Here is a 23,250-nt window from a genome sequence, read left to right as displayed (position 1 = left end):
ATTAAATTAACGACAATTTATTGTATATACTTAATTATCCAATTCTCTTCGATAATTTGAATGTTTTTCAAGAGGATCCTATTTTCCTCCTGATGGAATTAATTTCTCGTAAAAAAGAGATACATCGGAGCTTCTATCTTGTCCATCAAGACTTCGTCTTTCCGATCGGCTTTTCGGCTTGAGCGACAGATAAACGATTAAAGTAACGGGGAATTAACCGACCTTTCTTCTTTCAGGGTTACGCGCGACTCGTTTGCTCAAGAGATCTCAAAGCTACATGCGATTATTGCCGTGTAGTGGGGATTCTGCGGTCACTTCGTGGGAAGCTGTGCCTCATATAAGAGACAGGACGCGTTTGCTCACGTCAGTGTGAATCGCTGGGTAACTTTCTTGTTAAACGTCTGCCGTTCGTGCCGCGGGTTCCTGTTCCGTGATTTCTTCGTCATTGCATTTGATCGGACTCGAATATAAGGTTGGTTAGAGAATTCATTTTAATATTTTAATATAATGTCATTTTAATATAATCTCAATTTTTCTGATTTGAACACTTTCTCATTCAACCCTCCGTCCTCCCCCATTTCTATGTTCTGCAATAATTACGATGACTTTCCACTGAGAGCATCAGAGAAACAAAAGTAATCCGAATTGTTATTTTCCATTGTATTTCATCGGGCCTGAATACGAATACGAATAAGTTGGTCGGACAGTTTATTTTAAACAGCAATTATTTTGATTAAAACATTGTCTCGTTCATCCGTCCCTTTCTTCTAAAATTACTGAGGAGATCACGGTAAAAATCCATTACATGTAAAAAAAGATCATAGATTGGCAAATGTTACTTTCAGAATTTATTTATTTCGTCAATTTGACATATTAGACAGTAATGAACTCCTTGGTATTTAACACACCGGTTGCTAGGGTGATCATCAGTGACTGGTGCTACAAAATTGCCACGATTTATTAATTTATATATCAATAAAACGTAATTGCGTACAAACAACTAATTATAATCGATGAAGGATCAATGAAAGAATGGCCAAACTAACGAAATACACATATCGCGCACCGCATTTACTTATTGCATATTTGGCGATTCAAATGAATATCGATGTGATATGCGTTCAACGTTTGCGAGACAACGTTTAGAGTTAAACTGACTCGAAAATGAAATTTTTCTATTTTAAAGGATTTATCAGTTTTATGAATAAAGTTGAACATCAACTCGGAGTTCTTCTTTTAGACAATCACAATGTAAATTTTCTATTCTCCTATTAATACTCAAATTTCTCACGAGAATTTCACGAGAAATATGATATAATTTTCGTATTTTTCTTTTTTCTTTTTTTATCGTTTTTTGAACCTATTGTATTAAATCGTTAAAAGAAACAGGTCGCAAGGAGGTTACGAGTAAAAATCGTTGGAATGAAACGCAACTTGATTCGGCCGAATTATTCACATCTTTAATCTGTCTGCCGTTTATCAGAAAATGTGAAAGGTCAAACGAAACGGCGCCTCTCGCTCGATCCGGGTTAGCCGAAAAAAGATCACTTATGTGTGTTTGTTGTCCGTTTTTTAATCAATCGAGCTCTAAGATCAAATATGAATAATTTAATAGCGATACACACAATATACACGAAAGAGAACGGGACGTGCATAAAGTCGATCACGGTTACGTTACTTTATATACGACTGCTCGTTGATGAAAGATGCGGTTCTTGCGTAACGTAATTTATTCGAACGACGAGGAGTAGATTCCAGAATATTGTTTTTTTTCTTTTTTACATGATCGATACATTATATTGCGAGATAGCTTCGCTATGATTTGCCGGAAGGTCGAGAATGCGCGAGTCGCATTCCTACGTGAAACCCTACATTTTACCCATCAGATCGACGTGAGTCAGTGAGATCAAGGCCGCGGCTGATCGATGTCGCCAATCGGTCGTGGCCTTTAAGGGATGTGAATCGGCCAGGCGGATTACGCGTCCGTGTGATTTTTCCCAGACTTTTGCGCAATGACACTCATGAATCAAAGGCGGATACCGACCTTACGGTCAGTTCAGTGAGTCATTCTTATATGTACTTGAAACATGTCATTCTCATGACGATTAAATATTAGGTCAGTTGAAAGAAATTTTGGTTTCCGAATTTTTGCGACTTTCTGCTTACCTCTATGTTATAAAACCTTGATAATAAAAGTATACAAAAATGTGTGTGACCAGGTTAATGAAATACTTATACATATACTAGGTGCGCAACTAAGTTTCCGGGTTTTTTGATCAATGAAAAATGGAAAATTTCAAGAGAAATACAGAAAATGGTTTATTCAAAATATCGTCCCTCGCTAGCTACACATTTTTGCCATCTCTCTGGCCATACATGAATACCGCGACGATAAAACGACGCGTCTTTAGACCGAAACCATTCATCCAACCAATTTTGCACTTCTTCGAAACTAGCCAAGTGTTGCCCAGCCAAGCCATGCACCATCGACCGGAACAAGTGATAATCGGAAGGGGCCAGGTCTGGCGAATACGGCGGGTGCGGTAGCAGATCCCATTTCAGCGTTTTGATGGTGTCCTGGACGATGGAAGTGCGATGGCACAGAGCGTTGTCCTGATACAATATCACTCGTTCGTGTCTCGTGTCCCATTCTGGCCTTTCCCATTCTGGTTTTTCGAGCAATGCATGGTTCAAATTGATCAGTTGTTGTCGATAGCGATGCCCATTGACAGTTTCGCCCGGTTTCAGCAGTTCATAGTACACGGTTCCTTTCTGGTCCCACCAAACGCAGAGCATTGTCTTCTTTCCGAAGCGATTTGGCCGTGCCGTCGATGATGCTTCGCCGGATGAAAGCCACGATTTTTTGCGTTTGGGATTCTCGAAATATATCCACTTCTCATCGCCAGTAACAATTCGATGTAGGAAACTCTTTCTTTCATGCCGCAAAAGCAAAATTTCGGAAGTAGCTCTTCGATTTTCCATCAACTCTCTCTCAGTCTCTCAGTCAACTCATGTGGCACCCATTTTCCTTCCTTTTGAATTTTTCCCATGGCATGTAAACGTTTGGAAATATCTTGGCGAGTCATGTTTAATGCCTCCGCAAGTTGATCTTGTGTTTGCCTATCATCATCCAATAACGCTTGCAGATCGGCGTCCTCAATTGTTTTTGGTCTTCCGGAGCGCTCTTTGTCCTCAGTGTCGAAATCTGAAGCGTTTAAATCAATCTTCACAGGTAGCTTTCGATGGTACATGTTCGCCGTAAGCCTTTTCAAGCAAACATGCTTCAGTTGCACTTTTTTTCAAGTTAAAGCAGAAAAGCAAAGCTTCCCGCAAATGCTGTTTATTTGGCACAAAACTCGACATCTTCGTTGTTAGAAAAAATATTTTTGCGTTGCGATATGTGTTAGTATTACAACTGGTTATTGTTAACAGATGTCCAAGTTATAAAAAAACATAACTTCAGACATGTATGTCGACTACATGTGTCGTTAGCGCCATCCATGTGTGAAACCCGGAAACTTAGTTGCGCACATAGTATATAAATATAAATATATATATATATATATATATATATAGGATGGTCCATATAAAGTTTGACAAGTTAAAAACTCAAAAAATATAAATAAAAATTATAAATAAATTATCGTATCAAAAAGATGTTCGTGAGGAAGTTTCGTGTATTCGAAGGGTCTTTCTAATTATGTAAAATTCGCCCCCGCTCCCTTTTGAAGAGGAGCAGGGAGTAACATCTTAATTTCTCCACTTCAAAGAGGAGCGGAAGCAAAGTTTTGTTTGTATAGTTAGAAAGACTTCTCAAATATATGAAAATCTTTTTGATACAAGTATTTTTTGAGTTTTTAGGCTATCCAACTTTATGCGTAGGCCATCCTGCACACGCACACACATGTATATATAGATTGTTTATATACATATTTTATGTATACAGGGTGGGAGATTATAAGTTTACAACCCTAAGTGTGAAGGTAGATTGGGTTAAGACAAACATAAAAGTCCTATACTGTTTTGCGAGATTCGCAATAATTATCGAGTTATTAATGACAGAAATCTGAGGAGTGGGAGCGCGCAGGCATAGATAATTGGAGAAGCGTTGCAACTGCTTAGGTCGCAGCGTGGCCCAGTCGATCCAGCAACTGTTGCCGGTGCGCGGCGAGGGGAAAGACAATGCGCCGCTATTCGTTGTTTTATCTCGCTGGACCTACGTCTTGCCGCCAATAGTTACTGGGTCGAGTGGGCCGCGCTGTGGCCTGAGTAGCTGCAACGCTTCTCCAATCATCTATGTCGGCGCGCTCCCATTCCTCAGATTTCTGTCATTAATAACTCGATAATTATTACGAATCTCGCAAAACGATATGGAACTTTTATGTTTGTCTTAACCCATCTACCTTCACACTTCAGGTTGTAAACTTATAACCCCACACCCTATATATATATTACTTATATACACATATATACACACTTATATACACACTTATATACACTTATATACACTTATATACACTTATATACACTTATATACATACGATTATACAAATGTTATAGTTAAGCGTTTATGGGTGCCTCTAATATTTACATGAGTAGACATGTATTTTTCTGTACAATTCCTTTATATAATACAGAGTACACGGAGCTTGCAATTGCAAGCGGTTTATTTCTAACTATCTCAAATGTCTCTTCTCAGATGTCGTCAGAAGAGCCGCTGGAAGTGATAGCGGTGCACATGTACGAAAAGGAGAACGCCGAGGCTCATCGTACTTTTAATTATGAGATGGTGCATCAGGATCCGGCGATTCCCATCCTCCGACGTGGTCAACCTTTCAATGTCGCTTTGAGGTTCAACCGGGAATACGTGGACGCGACTGACATCGTGCGATTACTCTTCAGCTTCGGTCCGAACCCGAATGTTCTGAGAGGGACTAGAGGCGTGAATACGGTTACTAACAGGGAGGCTTATCTGACTGATTTGGAGGCTTGGGGCGTCCGGATGATCGGTTCTCATGGAGTGGATCTTTCCATCGAAGTTAGAAGTCCTATCGACAGTCCCGTCGGAGTATGGCAATTGAACGTCGAGACCAACACCCTCGGCAGAAAAAAGGCACCGAATACTTACAGTTATGAAAAGGATATCTATTTGCTCTTCAATCCGTGGCTCAAAGGTAAAAAGATTAAAAAAAGGTTCATTGAATCGTATGTTTCGTCCTCTGAATGTCTGTTCGTTTGTGTCGTATGCTACGACACGTATCATAAAAATCTTACTCTGTTTCTTTACTTATTTATTTACGTCACAATTTGTCTTGATTATTTAAATCGTCTCTTTAGTTTTTTATACAACTTAAAACTTTGGTGATATCAACTTTTTATAACTTTTATGTGACAATTCGTACGATGTATATTTTTTTCATAAAAATTATAAATATCACGATTGCTTTTATGTCAAAATGATCGCTGATCATTTGCATATGCAAATGCTTTATGAAGTTACGGAGTACGAGTTAGAAATCAATCAAATAAATTTTGTAGCAGAGATAGATGTCTATATATATATATATATATACACAGGATGTCCCATTTTAATGTTCCCTCCCAAATAATTCTTCAGTATTGAAGTTTCAAGGAAAATGAATTTTTTTACTTGTCTAATATTTTTTGAGATATTTGAGGATAACTTGATAACTTTTTCAATATTTAACTTACGATATCTCGCTAATTATTTGTCGGAAGAAAAAGTGGTACTAGACTTCCTTGCTTTATTTAGTCTCAAGAATATATTGTTACAATAGCACCCTGATTTTTGTTAATTTGATGATTTTGAAATTCCTAAAAATCAGTAAGTTAACAAAAGTCAAGGCGCTATTGTAACAATATATTCTTGAGACTAAATAAAGCAAGAAAGTCTAGTATCACTTTTTCTTCCAATAAATAGTTAGCGAGATATCGTAAGTTAAATATTGAAAAGTTATCAAGTTTTCTTTAAATATCTCAAAAAATATTAGACAAATAAAAAAATGTTTTAGACAAAAGTTGTCCAAATTAACTAGTAGAAAAAAAGTGTAATAAAAATAATTCCCATTTAAACAACGCAAGTTGACCTTCAAATGACCTTGAAAATAGAGGTCAAGGCCATCATAAGTCAAGGTCATCATAAGGTAGCTCATTTAAATCCCTACAACTTTTATTCGAATCATTTTCCTTGAAACTTCAATACTGAAGAGTTATTTGGGGTGGAACATTGAAATGAGACACCCTGTGTATATATATTTCTAAATTTCAACTAAATAGTAATATACGTCTGTATGTGTGGAATACTTGTGTTACACTTAATATGCGAAACATATCAACACCGTTATTCAGGTCCTTTTCGACGGAATTGCGAGATCGATCAATTTTCTAGCCAAAAATTGGTCAACAATTCAATTTTATACAAAATTCTTGAAAAGAAAATGAGTCAACATTTTTATTCATTTATTCTTTTCGGTAACAGAGGACTTGGTATATTTGGAAGACGAACAACTGCTCGACGAGTACATCCTCAATGATGTTGGGAAAATCTGGGTCGGTCCATGGGGTAGCTCTCGCGGCAGGGAATGGGTCTTCGGACAGTTCGACGCGTGTGTGCTGCCGGCTTGCCAATTGTTACTCGAGAGATCCGGTATCAAAGCGATTTCTAGGGGTGATCCGGTTAGGATGGTTCGGGCGATTTCAAGAATCGTAAGCACGACGTTATTACGAGCAACTTCAATGCCTATGGCTTGAGTAATCAACTTAAGCTACGTTAATGAAAAATTGCTTCCAAAGAACGCATACACACACACAAGATTTTTATATCTTAAATATTTCTAAAATATCAAGTGCGTGTGTATATGTGGAAAGAGGAAAAGAGGGAAAGAGAGACAGAGAGAGAGAGAAGGAGAGAGAGAGAGAGAGAGAGAGAGAGAGAGAGAGAGAGAGAGAAACGCATGAGATTAAAATTTTTAGATATAAACTCGACATCTTCCCTGTTTACTGATTTCCTTATACTACATACTTCTCTTTCACATCCTTCTACTTTTCTTGATCTCTGAGCGACCTTCAAATGTCAGGTGAACTCCAATGATGACAAAGGCGTGATAACTGGACGCTGGGATGGCGAATACAGCGACGGCACCGCGCCAGCCGCTTGGACCGGCAGCGTACCCATTCTCGAGCAATTCTGGGAGACTGGGCAGGAGGTGAAGTACGGTCAATGCTGGGTATTTGCCGGGGTTGTTACCACGGTGTGTCGCGCCTTGGGCATCCCCTCGAGAGTGGTGTCCAATCTGGTGTCAGCGCACGACGCCAATGCCTCGCTGTCGGTGGACCGATACTATGATCTCAACAACGAGGAACTTGAGTACGATCCAAACAATCTCGAGGGCGAAGACTCCATTTGGAATTACCACGTATGGAACGACGTGTGGATGGCGAGGCCGGACCTACCCAAGGGTTACGGGGGTTGGCAAGCAATCGACGCTACTCCTCAGGAGCGCTCGGATAGCTTCTACCAATGTGGCCCGGCATCGGTGGAGGCCATTAAGCAGGGCGCTGTCGGTTATAACTATGACGTGACCTTCATGGTGGCGTCTGTGAACGCCGATCTCATGAGATGGAAGGAGGACCCGGAGAGCGAGCTGGGATACTCCAAGATCGACTGCAACAAGTATCAGTGAGTATGAGAAGTATTCTTTCGTATGCGATGACGATCGCACGGGTGAATTCGTCGTGGACGGAAATAGCTAGTGACGATCGATGCGGCGCGGTGAGATGCAAAAACATGAGAGGGGCAAGCAGACGAGGAGCGACGGGTCAGGTGTTAATGACGAAAACGGAAGCGCAAGTTATGAGCTGTTTCATAATCAATCGCGACAGTCGTCGTGGTTGTCCTTCGCAGCGCGAGAAGACATAAAGCGCTCGCTTCGTGCACTCGCTACTGTATGTCTACGATTTGCATAATTCGACGATGCTTGGAGGATATTTATGACGTGGCTATAGGCAACGCGAAGTGAAGTATCGTCAAGCCCGTCGTTAAATGCTCATCGGAATAAACGTAGCCGGTGTAATGTATAATATGTCATTCCGCTTTTTATAGAACCACTAATCGAGACATTGCCATTGCCGTGCCATATTTAATGCAGCCAATTTCTTTTGCAGCATCGGCCGTATGATCCTGACGAAGGCGCCATGGATCTTCGATCCTAATGGGGACAAGGACAGGCAGGATATCACTTCAATCTACAAAGCTAAAGAAGGTAGACATAAACACAGATTTTTTCGCGTTTCCGATATGCGATACGCGAAATCATTCGCGTAAATCCGCGATTGTGCAAGGAAAAACGACTGGATTCGTAGCTGAATTATTGTTGCTTGAGGTCCAGACAAAAAGTTCGCTTGTAGTCAAAGAAAGATTCTCGTAGGCAATGTTCAGTTATTGTTGACTCGGTAATCTTAAGTGAATTTCAGTGTAGCTAATTGTCTAGACAGATATTCCCGGTTTTCGCAATAATAAACGGATCGTCTCTCATTATCGAATTTACGTCTGATTTTGCTTAAAGATACAAAGACTTATCGAGTCGGTGCAAAGGGTATGTCGTATTTGCGAAATAAAATTAAGAACAAAATTATCTAATTTCTCGAAAGATTATTTGATTATTTTATATATTTTGATTATTTTGAACTTTTAAAATATTGAACAAAGATTTCCTACTCTTCTTTTAACACCCAATGTTCTATGAGAATAGAAAAAGAACAAACATTTTGCACCAGTCTGATTAGTTAGATAAACAGAATTGTTTTCCGTACGGTGACATCCGACGCAAATTAAATCTCACACGGTGGCTTGCTGTAACTTTTCCATCGAGAGCGCCTGGCGGAAATTTGCGCGCGACATACACACAATAGATTCGTTGAACATTTCTGACCGGCCTAGCTAGTGTTGTCTATTCGTCTTCTGATCTTGCCGTTCAATTTCTAGGCACCGAGGTCGAGCGATTGACTTTGTACAGGGCGGTGCGCAGTACCGAGATGGCCAAGAGGTTCTATTCGTTGCCATCGCCGGGTAAAGAAGACGTCGAGTTCGATCTCACCGAGCTCGAACGAGTGAACATTGGTGAGCCGTTCGCCGTGACCGTGAATATCAAGAACAAGTCCAGCGAATCGCGTACTATTCAGGCTATCTTGTCCGCCGGCAGCGTTTATTACACCGGGGTTAAGGCGCATCTGGTGAAGAGAGCGTCCGGAGACTTTGTGCTTCAACCGAACGCTGGTAAGAAACAGAGAGAGATAGAGAGAAAGAGAGAGAGGAGATCATTTTTCGCACGTTGGTTTTTTGCGTCGGTTTGACTAGAAAATAGATAAAGTTGCCGAATGCTTGCATGTGTGGCGAACGTAATGAAGAATACTAAATCAACAGCGTTTATAGCATTTCAATGCATGTCGCGACAGACATTATTGTAATCGCTAATGTTCCACGAGATTATCCAATGGCGATTGATTTACTTGGTTGATTTTACCGCTGGAATTCTTCGGAGACACGGGTTAACATCCAATGACTAATTGGCGAGTTAGTTAAGGAAAGAATTATATGTTTACTCTTAATTGCGACTTCTCATTATATATCATACAATATCATCGTGGGAATCAATATTCTCGCGACAATCAAATTCTGTAACACGCAATTGATATCTAAATTGCAACCTTATATTTTATTCATTACAGTCGAACAATTGAGACTCACGGTGACGGTGAACGATTACTTGGACAAGTTAGTGGAGTACTGTATCATGAAGCTGTATTGCATCGCCACGGTTAAGGAGACCCGCCAAACTTGGGCGGATGAAGACGATTTCCAAGTTTTGAAACCGAATATCGACGTTAAGGTACGGTAACGATAAATTAGTTCAAGATTTGGCAGAATGTTCAGCACATGCGCTGAACTTACTCGGAGAGCATAAACGTTTAAAAAACGTCTAACAAACTATTTACCAAGACTTAAATATTGTTTTTACGCTTTTTTCAGAGAGTCTATGAATGATCAATGCAAGATGATGCATGTTTAGAAAATATTTTACTTGTTTCAGACATGTCTTCGTGTTTCTAAGAGCGGTATTCGTAGTCGGATTTTATATAAAGTATATATACGTATGTAAGATATATAGGGTGAGGGAAAAATACTGGGACCCTGAAATATATCGAAAAACATAATTTTTATGAAAAAATGTTTCAGACAAAAGTTGTAGGGTTTTAAGTAACGCATTACATAGTAATATTAGTATGACCTTAAATAGCGTTGTCAAGGTCGCGTGAAGGTCATCTTAAATTTCTTAAATGAGACCCCCTATTTTTCATTACATATTCTTGTAGCTTATCACAAAGGTGTTCTTTCCAGAACACTATAATTGAATGTTTTTTCGTTAAGGATTTTGCGAGTTACAAGATTTAAAAGTTACAGTACCGCCGGCATTAGCATTACTCAAGGTGTACCGCGTGGAGGTTGTATGGTCAGATTTACACCCCTTTTATGCGCGCGTGTGTGTGTGTGTGTGTGTGTGTGTGTGTGTGTGTGTGTGTAAGGTGCACCATCGATTTTGCTATTTCCGTTTCTGCGATAATTTCCAATTTTAACATTAGATTGCCTCATTGTCAGACTGTTAATAGCCAGCAATTTGAGCATTTATTATGCATGTAAACGCTCAGAAACATGTAGCGGTATTTACGCACATTTAAATAAAAATATGTATGTATGTATGTACATGAGGGCACAAGTCGCGTGTCCGTGCGCGCGTGCGCGCGCGCACACACATACACGCACACAAACGAGGTATAAATCTAACCATACAACCTCCACGCAGTACACCTTGGGTAATGCTAATGCCGGCGTTACTGCAACTTTTAAGTCTTGTAACTTAAAAAGTACCTAACGAAAAAATATTTAGTTATAATATTCTGGAAAGCCCTCGAGATAAGCTACAAGAATATATAATGGAAAATAGGGGGTTCCATTTAAGAAATTTAGGATGACCTTCACGTTGACAACGCTATTCAAGGTCATACTAACATTGTTATGTAATGCGTTACTTGAAACCCTACAACTTTTGCCTGAAACATTTTTTTATAAAAATTATATTTTTCAATATATATCGGGATTCCGGTATTTTTTCCTCAACCTGTATATAAAATATATGCAGAGTGTCCCATTTTTAAAAACGCACCTCGATAATTCTTCAATGAAGCATTTTCAGTTAAAATGTTTCAGACAGAAGTTATAAAGGTCACTGGCGGCCATCGACCAGCAATCTTGAACTTGACCTTCAAGTTGACTTTCAAGGTCATGTCAAGGTCAACTATGATTTTTTAAATAGGAATTTTTGACCCTGGATTCAGAAAGAGCAGGAAATTCTACGTTCAGACATGTGATCATAACCCTAAGTTAAGTTACTACGGGGGGGGGGCATTTGAAGGTCAATAAGACGCCACTACCAAATGCCCATTGCAAATATCCTATTGTAAAAAATGTTTCGAATAGAAGTTGTAAAAATCATGGGAGCTGTTAGTTAGTGACCTTGAACTTGACCTTGGGTTCCATTTACAAGGTCATTTCAAGGTCCATTACAATTTTTTAAATGGGAACCCCTATTTTTTACTCCAGAAATGAAAAGAGCGAGAAATTTTACGTTCGGATATCTAGTAATCTCAATATGGAACGATGACCTTTAAAGGTCAAAAGCTCATACTTATTCAAACAGACGTTCTAAGGTTCTTTTTGGGACACATTTCATTAAGGATGTGGTTGTGGACTAAAGGTTTCAAATTCCGAGAGAGACGTCTAAAGATGATCTTGACCGTGACCTTGAAGTTCATTTTAAAGGTCATTTCATAGTGAAACTAGTTATTCAATTGTCATTTTGAAGGCCACTTCAAGGTCAGTCTAGTTGTTTAAATGGTTACTCTCTATTTCGATAGCGGAAGTGGGAAGACAAATTTTGCGTTCAGATATGTAGTTACCTCAGTGTAGAACGATAATTCATGGGAGTTATATTATCTCTCCAAATTGAATCTGGGCTCTTCCCTTCCAATAGTACGAATGATATAATTGTACATCCAATTGAAAAAAAGATATATATATTATATATACAGGGTGTCTAAAAAATACTACACCCCCCGGATAACTTTGCAGAATCAAATTTTCATGAAAAACTTTAAATACAAAAGTTGTAGAAAATCGAGTAACGGACTTGATGGTGACCTTGAATTTGACCTTGGCCATGACCTTCAAAGTCATTTGGAAGTCAACTTGAAAAATTTAAATACGAAACTCTATTTTTTATTACTGTTCTTTTTTCTACCAATTAATTTGAACAACTCTTGTCTAAAACATGTTTTTAGTTACCTAATATTTTTTGAGATATTTGAGGAAAACTTGATAACTTTTTCAATATTTAACTTATGATATCTCGCTATTTGTCGGAAGGAAAAGTGGTACGAGACTTTCTTGCTTTATTTAGTATCAAGAATATATTGTTACAATAGTGCCGTGATTTTTGTTAATATAATTATTTTAAAATTTCCAAAGATCGATAGGTTAATAAAAGTTAGGGCACTATGATAGTATCGGGTGAGTGCAAAAGTTCGTGCGGAGTTTGTGAGTAAAAGTCACACAGTGATTAGGCAAACAAAAATCTTTATTCAATCAATGATATATTCTCCATCGTTTTCTATAATCTTTTCCCAACGTTCTGACAGCATACGGATGCCTCGATCATAAAAACTGCACGGTTTAGATTCGAAGAACGAAGAGACGCCGTTTTTTAAGGCCTCCAAAGAGTCAAAGTTTTTTCCATTTAAATAATTTTGCAATGACCGGAACAAGTGATAGTCAGATGGTGCGATATCAGGAGAATACGGTGGATGCGTTAAGACATCCCATTTCAGGCTCTTCAGTTTGCGCAGCGTCTTTTTCGAAACGTGTGGTCTGGCGTTGTCGTGATGAAAGACGACTCCCTTGCGATTTGACAAAATCGGACGTTTCTCTTTTATTTCTCGATTCAGATTGGTTAATTGGCGACAGTACTTGTCCGAATCAATCGTTTCGCCAGCGGGGAGAAGCTCGAAATAGATTATGCCCTTGCAATCCCACCAAACAGAGAGCATCACCTTCATCGGGTGCAAACTGGCCTTTGGCATTGCGTCACCATGCTCACCTGATTGTTTCCATGTCCGTTTGCGCTGAACATTGTTGTAGAGGACCCATTTCTCATCGCCCGTCACTAGTCGATTCAAAAACGACTCGTTATTGAGCCGCCCGAGTAAAGAAACGGCTGCAGAAATTCGCTTGATTTTGTTCTTCTCGGTCAGCAAATGGGGCACCCATATATCGAGCTTCAAATCGAATCTCATCTTTTTTAAACGCCGAAAAGCGGTTGATCGGTCAACGTTTAGTGCTGTAGCAACTTCTTCTGTTGAAATTCGCGGATTATTGAGCACTAAAGTACGCAAAACATCGTCATCAATGTCAGAAGGTCGACCAGAGCGTGGCTCGTCTTCAAGGTTAAATTCTCCGCGCCGAAATTTAGCAAACCATTTTTCCACAGTTCGTTTAGCTGGTGCTTCATCCTGATAAACATCCTGAATGTTTTTTACGGCTGCGGCAACGTTTATTCCCTTCCGAAACTCGTAAAGCATAACATGCCGTAAATGCATCTTATCGATACTCATTTTTAAAGTGATATTTCTCGAAGCAGTTTGTATGAAAATAAATGATTTTTTTTTTAATAATAGCTGAAGACGTCACCTTTCCAACATTATATAATATGTGGATGGAAGTATTAATGACAACACTTTACGACGCTTATAACTCCATCTATTGAAACTCCGCACGAACTTTTGCACTCACCCAATAATATATTCTTGATAGTAAATAAAGTAAAAAAGTCTAATACTATTTTTTCTTTCGACGAATAGTTAGTGAGATATCGTAAGATAAATGTTGGAAAAGTTATCAAGTTTTCCTTAAATATCTCAAAATATATTAAGCAAATAAAAAAATGTTTCAGACAAAAGTTGTTTAAATTAATTGGTAGAAAAAGATGATATAATAAAAAATTGGGGTTTCCATTTAAGAAAATTGATAATTAGTAAATATCTCGAAAGTGGCGTCATCTATAAAAAAATGCTATCGCTGTCCCCCTTCAAGCTAAACAATTTTTGTCTTAAGCATTTTTCGATTTAACGCAGTGTTTCTGAGATATTTGAGTGGGCCCTTTAAAATTGAATACTCTGTATGTATATATATACATATATATATAAGTTCAAATTTGAATTAAAAGCATTATGGTTTTAGACATTATGGTTTAGCAGTATAGTTTAGACTTTCGCTGACTTTTGCTGTCTGTCGTTGACAATCATGGATTTCTTCTTGCTTCGTATTATAGATTGAAGGTGAACCGATGGTCGGGAAACCTTCGGTCATCACATTGAGCTTCAAGAACCCCTTAAAGACAACTTTAACTGACTGTCAGTTCAATTACGCCGGGCCTGGTCTCTCTAGAAACAAGACTTTGGCGTTCCGGGATGTTGGACCCGAAGAGGATGTTCACGTGGAACATCAGCTCGTGCCCCAGAAAGCCGGAGAACAAAAGATAATCGCCACTTTCACCTCGAAGCAGCTGGTTGACATCACCGGCTGCGCAACCGTTAACGTCCTTGACGCCGAGTGAGCGACTGGACACGCGAATGCAGCGGAACTTTGATTTTAATTCGGAGCAGGCGCATCCTGCTCGAATTGTCGCTTTATTCAAATTATTGTTTGAAATTGTAATAGCATCGCTAATAGCATTCTTGCAGGGACAGAAAGCTCATGCTAAAAATAAGCCAGAACAAGTTGTTGGTCGCTCGTGTTATAGACGTTAAGGATTGATCCAAGAGGTCTCGCAATGTCTACAAGCCGGATTTATATCTTTCTGTATTTCCATGTTTATACTTTTTTATATAGCATAAAACAAATAAAAATAACAAACTAATGCATAATAAGATCACAATCAAGATGAGACGTGTATGGTGAACGCATGTTTACTAGAACATAAAGCGAAATGTACGAAACGTTAATTCAGTAGAAATGTTAAAGAATGTGTTTTATTTTTGTGCCACTGTTAAAAAAAATGAACAAACGCGAACGACAATAATGCATTCGACATGATGCATTCCACACTGCAATATGTGAGAGAGGCCTCTTCTTTCTCGCTGAATTAGTGTACATGTTCAAAACTTGAAAGGAAAGAAATATGTAGTTAAAACTTAATGAGAGAAAGAGGAAAATAGAACTACAATGAAAACTAATATATGAGATGCAGCGAGAAAAAATCAACCAATGATTACAAGTCGAAGCTTTATGGCAATCACGGGAGTCATAGCATGGGAGTGGGATTGCATGTAAACAAATGTTGCAGGTACCAAAATACTAAGGAGCAGTAGACAAGAAGAACCAAGTATTCGCGCAAAATAACGGAGACGAGTTTGATCATTTTCTCGCTGCTCTGAGATCCTCTGTTTTCTATAAATTCCTCTAGCTTCAATTTCTCGAGCATATGATCAAGCGGTCGCATAAACGACCTTACATTCACGAGTACGAAGTCAGAGAGTATTTGCATCAGTTTCGTCAGTGTTTCCGTTTCGCGAAGAAATCTCGGGACAACTAGCATGATGAGTTCTAAAATTTTGCGGTTCCAACTGATACATGCAATCAGAATTTCGGCTGCTCGAGAAAAATGCAGCCAATTTGTTGAGGTTCCTGTTGCTTGCCATAATCAAACAACGCTCTTCGTTGCATTTCGATTTTGGCTTATCGTCGCTTTCGCAGTTCGGAAAGAAGACGCATCTGAGAATGCGGCATTGATTTTCATGGAGAGTACCGATGCCACGTGATCCTTGTTCGCTGTTGCTCTACACCATCTATGAACCTGCTTCCACATCAGGCTTTTCGTATACAGCGCAACGGAACCGTGAAAATTGAGAGCGTATTTTGTGGCTAATCGGAAGGCCGCTAGCACGTATACGTTGTTTACTTTCAGGTCCGGTGCAACTGCATCCTTGTCGGACGTCGCTCTAAGATATTTTAAAACGGCCAACGGGGTTCGATAGAGAATCGTTTGTACCCGTTCGTAACAATTTGCATTTTGTTTATATCTCAACCGGTTCGGAAATACGGCAATTTTCAGTTTCTGTCATATAACGCTAAAATGGTACTTCCGTTATTTTTTAAAATATCTTCAAACGGACAACGGGGTTCGATAGAGAATCGTTTGTACCCGTTTGTACCACTTTGCATTTCATTTGTACCTCAACCGTTTCGGAAATACAGCAATTTTCATTTTCTGTCATATAACGCTAAGAAGGTACTTCCGCTATTTTTTAAGATATCTTAAAACGGACAACGGGGTTCGATAGAGAATCGTTTGTACCCGTTTGTACCACTTTGCATTTCGTTTGTACCTCAACCGTTTCGGAAATACAACAATTTTCAGTTTCTGTCATATAACGCTAAAATGGTACTTCCGCTATTTTTTAAAATATCTTCAAACGGACAACGGGGTTTGATAGAGAATCGTTTGTACCCGTTTGTACCACTTTGCATTTCGTTTGTACCTCAATTGGTTCGGAAATGCAACATTTTTCGTTTTTCAAATAACATTAAAAATGTACTTCTGCTATTTTTTAAATATCTTAATATGGACAACGGGGTTCGATAGAGAATCGTTTCTACCCGTTTGTACCACTTTGTGTTTCGTTTGTAGCTCGACCGGTTCGGAAATACAGCATTATTCAATTTTTTTATTAATACTAAAATGGTACTTCCACCATCTTTTAAGATATCTTAAAATGGACAACGGGTTTCTTAGAGAATCGTTTGTACCTGTTTGTACCGCTTTTATTTTTTTGATATCGCTGGGGAAATCCATCATGGATACCCCCGACCCCTTGGGGGGATCGCGGGTTATGTCAGACTCTTACTGACTAAAACTCCTGCGGGATGTCTACCATTCGGGCCGAGGTGGGGGGTGTCAGGGGAACTGCTTCCGCATTCCCTCCCTGACGCCCCGGCCCCAGGGGTCTCCAAGAGCCCCTCGCCTCGAATACCGCGCCCTGTCCCACTCGGGGAGTCCAGGGTGCGGTCCCCCGACCGGTCCCCCCGCCGGGTTGGCCTTCTGGTTTATACTTGGTGGGAGGAGACATCCACCCTCCCTCCGTGCCCCCCTTACTCCCTCCGAAGAAGGAAGGGCGGAGGAGTGGAGCCCGTCCCTAAACGTGCTACCACTCCCCCATTTCCCACCCTGTCCGTGGCACGAGGGGAAAGTCGGATTAACTCATACTTCCCCCGCGAGTACGGAGACGGGCCCGAGGCGGCCGAGGGGGCCCCCGATTGACCGGGGGTCTCTCCTCGGCCAGCGCCACCTCGGGCTCTCTGCCCAGGCCCGATGAGCGCCGCCTATCCCGCCGCTCCCTGCAGCGGGTCCCAGGTCGGCGCTCCCACTCGGCGGCCTCCTTCTTGGACAACACGTCCCTGCAGAAGGAGGCCGCCGCCCCCTATACCTCCTTGCTCCCGCACTTGGGCCATCCGTTTATACCGCTTTGCATTTCGTTTGTACCTCAACCGGTTCGGAAATACATCATTTTTCAAATTTTTCAAATAACTCTAAAATGGTATTTACTCTATTTTTTTATATATGTTAAAATGGACAACGGGGTTCGATAGAGAATCGTTTGTACCTGTTTATACCACTCTGCATTTCGTTTGTACCTCAACCGGTTCGGAGATACAGTAATTTTCAGTTTCTGTCATATAACGCTAAAATGGTACTTCCGATATTTTTTAAGATATCTTAAAACGGGCAACGGGGTTCGATAGAGAATCGTTTATACCCGTTTGTACCGCTTTTCATTTCGTTTGTACCTCGACCGATTCGGAAATACAGCATTTTTCAATTTTTCAAATAACGCTAAAATGGTACTTCCGCTATTCTTTAAGATATCTTAAAACGGACGACAGGGTTCCATAGAGAACCGTTTGTACCCGTTTGTACCACTTTGCATTTCGTTTGTACCTCAACTGGTTCAGAAATACAGCATCTTTCAGTTTCTTTCATATAACGCTAAAATGGTACTTCCGTTATTTTTGAAGATATCTTAAAACGGTTAACGGGGTTCGATAAAGAATCGTTTGTACCATTTTGCATTTCGTTTGTACCTCAACCGGTTCGGAAATACAGCATTTTTCCGTTTTTTTCATATAATGCTATAATGGTTCTTTCGGTAACTTGTAATACAGTACTGCACGTCCTCGAAAATTTTCTGGCGGGAATCTAGAAGTTTCTCATTCCTTCAGTTTTCGGACGTTCGTATCCGGATCACATGATAACCGGAAAGATATTCATAATTTCTGGCGGGTTTCTTTTTGTTTTTTTTATCTCTCAGGTGAGACCCCTTATGGGTATCCCTGGATCCTGGGGGGGGGGTCCAGGGGTTATGTGAGACTCACACCCACTAAAACACCTGGGGGACACCGTGCGGAGGATGCTCTGCGGAGGCAGGAATGCTGCCGCACTGCTTCTAAGGACCGCCGCACCCTATGGCCCATCGAAATGAGCCCCTCCTAGGTGCCGCGCGCCGCGGGACTTATCCAGGGGAGAAGGTTAGGGGTGAAAGTGAGAGGCGCCGTTGACTTGTAAGCCTCGGGTCCTCAATCGCCGTTCCGTCTATGCCCCGTCCTCGCGTCCTCACAGCCCATCCGGAAGGGAAAGGTACAGCTTGTTAATTGATCCTATGCTAACTATATATCCCTATCTATATAAACGCGATAGGGTTCGGGCCTCCTTTACCACCGTCCCGGATAGGGAGCGCTTCGTCCCATGTGATGTGACGCGCGACGCCGGCGGGGCGAGTGTAACTTCGCCCTGCCGGCCAGTACTGCACCGGGCTGACGAGGGAGTGGGATGTTCTGAGAACATCGAGGGAAACAGGGCCCGGTCCCCACCGTGTTATCCTGTTCCCCCAGATCTCCTCTGTCGCCCATGGGAGGGAGTAAACTCATCCCCCCCAGGGTAATACACACCGGTGAGGAGAGAAGACTCCACCCCGTCCACGACAGGAGAGATCCCCGCCCGCGTTGCCAACGCGGGGGGGGAACCTTTATCAGTCAGGTCGTGCAGTGGCCCCGAGAGCCCGATATAGAGGAGACAAGACCCCCCTCTAACGGAGGGGGCCGTGCCCCCTCCCGCGGAACTCCCGGGACTGACCCATACCTACGGGCGCGTCACCGCGCCCGCCTCCGCCGTCTCACCGACGGCAGCCTCAACCCCCCCCTAGATGTAGGCGCAGAAACGCGCCCGCCCCCAACGAGTCCCTCGTTGGGGGGGGGGGCGGCCGCGACGGCGCTCTCTGTGCCCACCGCCCCCCTTCGTTTGAGAGGCCAGCCTGTTGGCCTGTTGGATGGACCTGCCTAGCGAGGCTAGCAGAGAGGCCAGCTCTGGCACACCGCGCAGTAAGGTGCTGATTTGCACGATTGCGCGGTGTACCATACCCGCCCCAGCTACACCTAAAGGCACAGACCGCTGCGGTCTTCCGCAGCGGTGCAGTTCGCCCTGGTGTGGCCAGGGCCCCAGCAGCGAAAACACTGGGGCGACCTGGTTGCCAGCAAGGTAACACTGACGGTCGACCACCCTAGTGTAAAGCTGCCTTCCCTGGCGGCCTTGATAGAAGCCGCCAAGGGAAGGCGCGACCATACTACTCTGACGGGTTTCTTTTGGAAAATTCTAGAATCTCTTGGAACATTCCAGAAAATTTCAGTAGTTTCTAAAACGTTATAGAATCTTGTAGAATAGTATGGAATTTTTTAAAATATATTGGACTCTTCTTGAAAATCTTATAAAGTTTTTTAGAATATTCTAGAATCTTCTAAAATACTTTGGGAGCTTTTAGAACATTCTTGAACATTCTAAAAATTAAAAAAAATATCTAAAATATTCTAGAATAGAAGATTCTTGAATAGAAGATTTTAGACATAAAATTCTAGAAGATTCTAGAACGTTCTAGAAGTTTCCGGTATATTGGGAAAGATTCTAGAATATTCAAAATGTCCCAGAATGTTCTAGAAAAGTTGAGAATATTTTAGGAGCTTGTAGCAGAGAGGAAGCTGAGAGCGGCCAACACGGCGTTTTCGGCGACACCGATTTTTCGCACTGGGAATGGGCGCTATTTGCATCCATTTTGAGAGGGGAACTACGATGCTACATCCACTTTTAGGTCTCGACGGTAAAACCTGCATCTGGTGGCTGTCCGTGCTACATCCACTTTCAGGCGGTTTATGTCCGTGCTACAATCATAATAACATACTTGACAAGCACGGTCTCGCGCATTGTTATGCATTTGTAACATGAATTAACATGTTAACATGCACAAAAAAAATAAGAATTGAGATTGTATATGATTAATATCATGAAGATTATATACGATTTATATCGATATATAAATATATGATAATAAGATAATATTTTGTGTGTACCCAAAATTATTTTTCCAAAATATTTCAGCGTTACGTATTTATTTATACTCCGGCAGGCGTTTTTTAGTGCAGTTGTGTCCGTGTGCATGTGTTGCATTGAAAGTGTACGTGACGTACGTGTGCATATACGCACTCATACACACACACACACACACACACACACACACACGCACACACGCACACGCACACGCATACGCACACGCACACGCACACGCACACGCACACGCACACGCACACGCACACGCACACGCACACATACACACACACATGTCATACGCAACAGATAGAATCTCAGGGTATATGCTTAAACATTTTCAATTGCCGTACGTTTCTATGTAAGAATGTAGTCGGTACACACACACAGAGAAACTGCTCCCGTCTATCCGTCTGAAGTCCCGCCCTCCGCTCGGCTTGTTTTGACGGGCCAAGCGAAAGAGAGAGAGAGAGGGAATGTGTTCTCTCCATCTCGCTCTGATTCGCAACGTTGCCGAGATTGTGCTTCCCGACACACGGCCGAGACTGACGTTTTACTCTCGGCGTGAATCCAACGAGATGATCAATCGATTTCGACTAAACTCGTTGTGATAGATTTGCATGACAAATTAATATTGCACTTAAAGATACAGCGTAGCATTGAAGCGTTTGTAAGAAAGTCGCGATTGAAAATCGCGAGTTATTCATGAACCAAATGAAGGAGCGAGCTTCTCAAAGAGCGTGTGGCTTGGTGGAAGTACGCTGAACTCGCGGGGTTGAGGTCGGTGGTTTGCATCTCCTTGGCGGTCGGCGTTGTCCTTTTTCGCCAATCATTTTTTTTTTGTTTTTTAAGAAAATGCACGTATTGCATACAACACACGGGCATTGCAAGCATTGCACGTTTTGTCGATGACACTTCCTCTGAAACCCCGCCCTCCGCTCGACTTGTTTCGACGAGCCAACCAAAAGAGAGACAGAGAATGTGTTCGCTCCATTACCTCTGTGAAGATGGCCCTTCATTCTTCAAATGTGAAAAAAATTATTAGAGTTCTGAATGCCCCTCGCAGAATTCTAGAGTTCGCAATCCTTTATAGAAAGAGTTCCGTCATTTAAAGTAGAGAAAATACTATTTTAAAAATCGGAGGGCCAACTTCACGACGCCCCTCATTATGTAAAAAATGACAATTTTTTTAGAGTTCTAGATAGATTTTTAAGTTCTATAGTTCTAGATAAGTTTTAAAAATAGTTCTGTTTCAAACAATAAGAAAAATTATATTTAAAATTCTCGAATTAGAAAACGAAAAATGGCAAGAACTCTACCAATTTTGGTTTTAGCGCTTCGCGTGTTAATAATAATCTTTAGAACTCGTGCGGGGCTAACCAAAACTCTGAATGAAACGTCGGATTTCCGAAAATAAATTTTCTGAGTGAGATGGGAGTAGCAATTTCTGGAAAAATGTAGCGTTTTTACAGCGAAATCCGGTGATCGAGGTGGAAAATCGATTGACCCATATTTGCCTATTCACGTATAGGGAAAAATATTATTATATTATCATTATTACATATTATTATCTCGATGCACGAATCACTACAGCTCTCTTTCAGCAGTTGAACGTACCTTGTATTTACAACTATCGCCGCTACGTAGCGCCCGATGGCATTGGCATACTCGGAGTTGAATTAACGACTCGGAGAGGATAAAATGCGAACGTAGCAGTTGTAAAGCATCGCTACTCGGCTCTCTGAGCTAAGATCAAAGTGTGCTCGTCTCGACGTGTTGCCGTTGAACGGCGCACGTCGGTGGGGAGAGGGTGATAGACGTTGCCGGCGATGCGGGGCGGAGTCCGAGACCCTTCCTCATGTGGTCTGTCATTGCGGACCCCACTCCGCTGCGATCCAGTGGCGTCACGATTCGATCCTGCTCCGACTCAGCAGGGCTTGCCGTCTGCCAGGGGACGTGACCGTGAACCGGCGGGTCGAGGGCATCGATGGGGAACTCGGCGAGCTACGACCTGATCTCGTGATCAGGCACGAGCCGTCGAAGAGTGTCGTCATATGCGATGTCACGGTGCCATTCGAGAATCGGCCAATAGCGCTCGAGGATGCTAGGGAGCGTAAACTCGCCAAGTACGCTCCCTTGGCGGAGGCGCTCGGTCGACTCGGGTACCGTGTCGTCGTGACGGCCTTCGTCGTCGGTGCGCTCGGCTCCTGGGATCCGCGCAATGAGCCAGTGCTGAGACTGCTGCGTATCGGCAGTACTTATGCGTCCATGATGCGCAGGCTCATCGTGTCGGACACCATACGCTGGTCTAGGGACATCTACGTGGAGCACGTCTCTGGCGTCCGCCAGTATAGGGCTCCTCCACGCCGAGCTGATGGCGGCGTACCCGATGTCTCGCCGCCGCGCGCGATTAGCCGCCGTGTGGCCGGCCCGCGAGCCGACGAGGCGGCGGAGATATAATTGTTCGTGAGTATGATTGTCGCGTGGGGCCACCGGCCGGAGAGGTGTTCCTGTAACAAAAAATAAGTTATTAATTTTTATCTATTTATCTATCTATTTATTTATATTTATTTATCTATTTATTTATTTATTTGTATCCATGTAATTATTTATTTGTCCGTCCTCTGGAATGTTGACTGCCGCGGGGGCGGCGGCGGATATGCTCTGCCGTCGCGCCCGCGGCTGATATATTTTT

General features: G+C 41.8%; 1 protein-coding gene across 1 annotated transcript; it reads left to right on the top strand.

Annotated features, from left to right (window-relative positions):
• Positions 1-306: 306 nt before the first annotated feature.
• On the top strand, positions 307-15,338 carry LOC105186865 (hemocyte protein-glutamine gamma-glutamyltransferase). The gene is made up of 8 exons (XM_011147386.3): positions 307-472; positions 4,700-5,174; positions 6,500-6,726; positions 7,098-7,699; positions 8,185-8,282; positions 9,005-9,295; positions 9,748-9,908; positions 14,460-15,338. The coding sequence occupies exons 2-8, from the start codon at positions 4,700-4,702 to the stop codon at positions 14,742-14,744; spliced, it is 2,139 nt and encodes a 712-aa protein (XP_011145688.1). The 5' UTR covers positions 307-472; the 3' UTR covers positions 14,745-15,338.
• Positions 15,339-23,250: the final 7,912 nt, after the last annotated feature.

The sequence above is a fragment of the Harpegnathos saltator genome, unplaced genomic scaffold (genome assembly GCF_003227715.2).
Source record: "Harpegnathos saltator strain DR-91 unplaced genomic scaffold, Hsal_v8.6 scaffold80, whole genome shotgun sequence".
NCBI lineage: Eukaryota > Metazoa > Arthropoda > Insecta > Hymenoptera > Formicidae > Harpegnathos > Harpegnathos saltator.
This window is presented reverse-complemented; position numbering and strand designations above follow the sequence as displayed.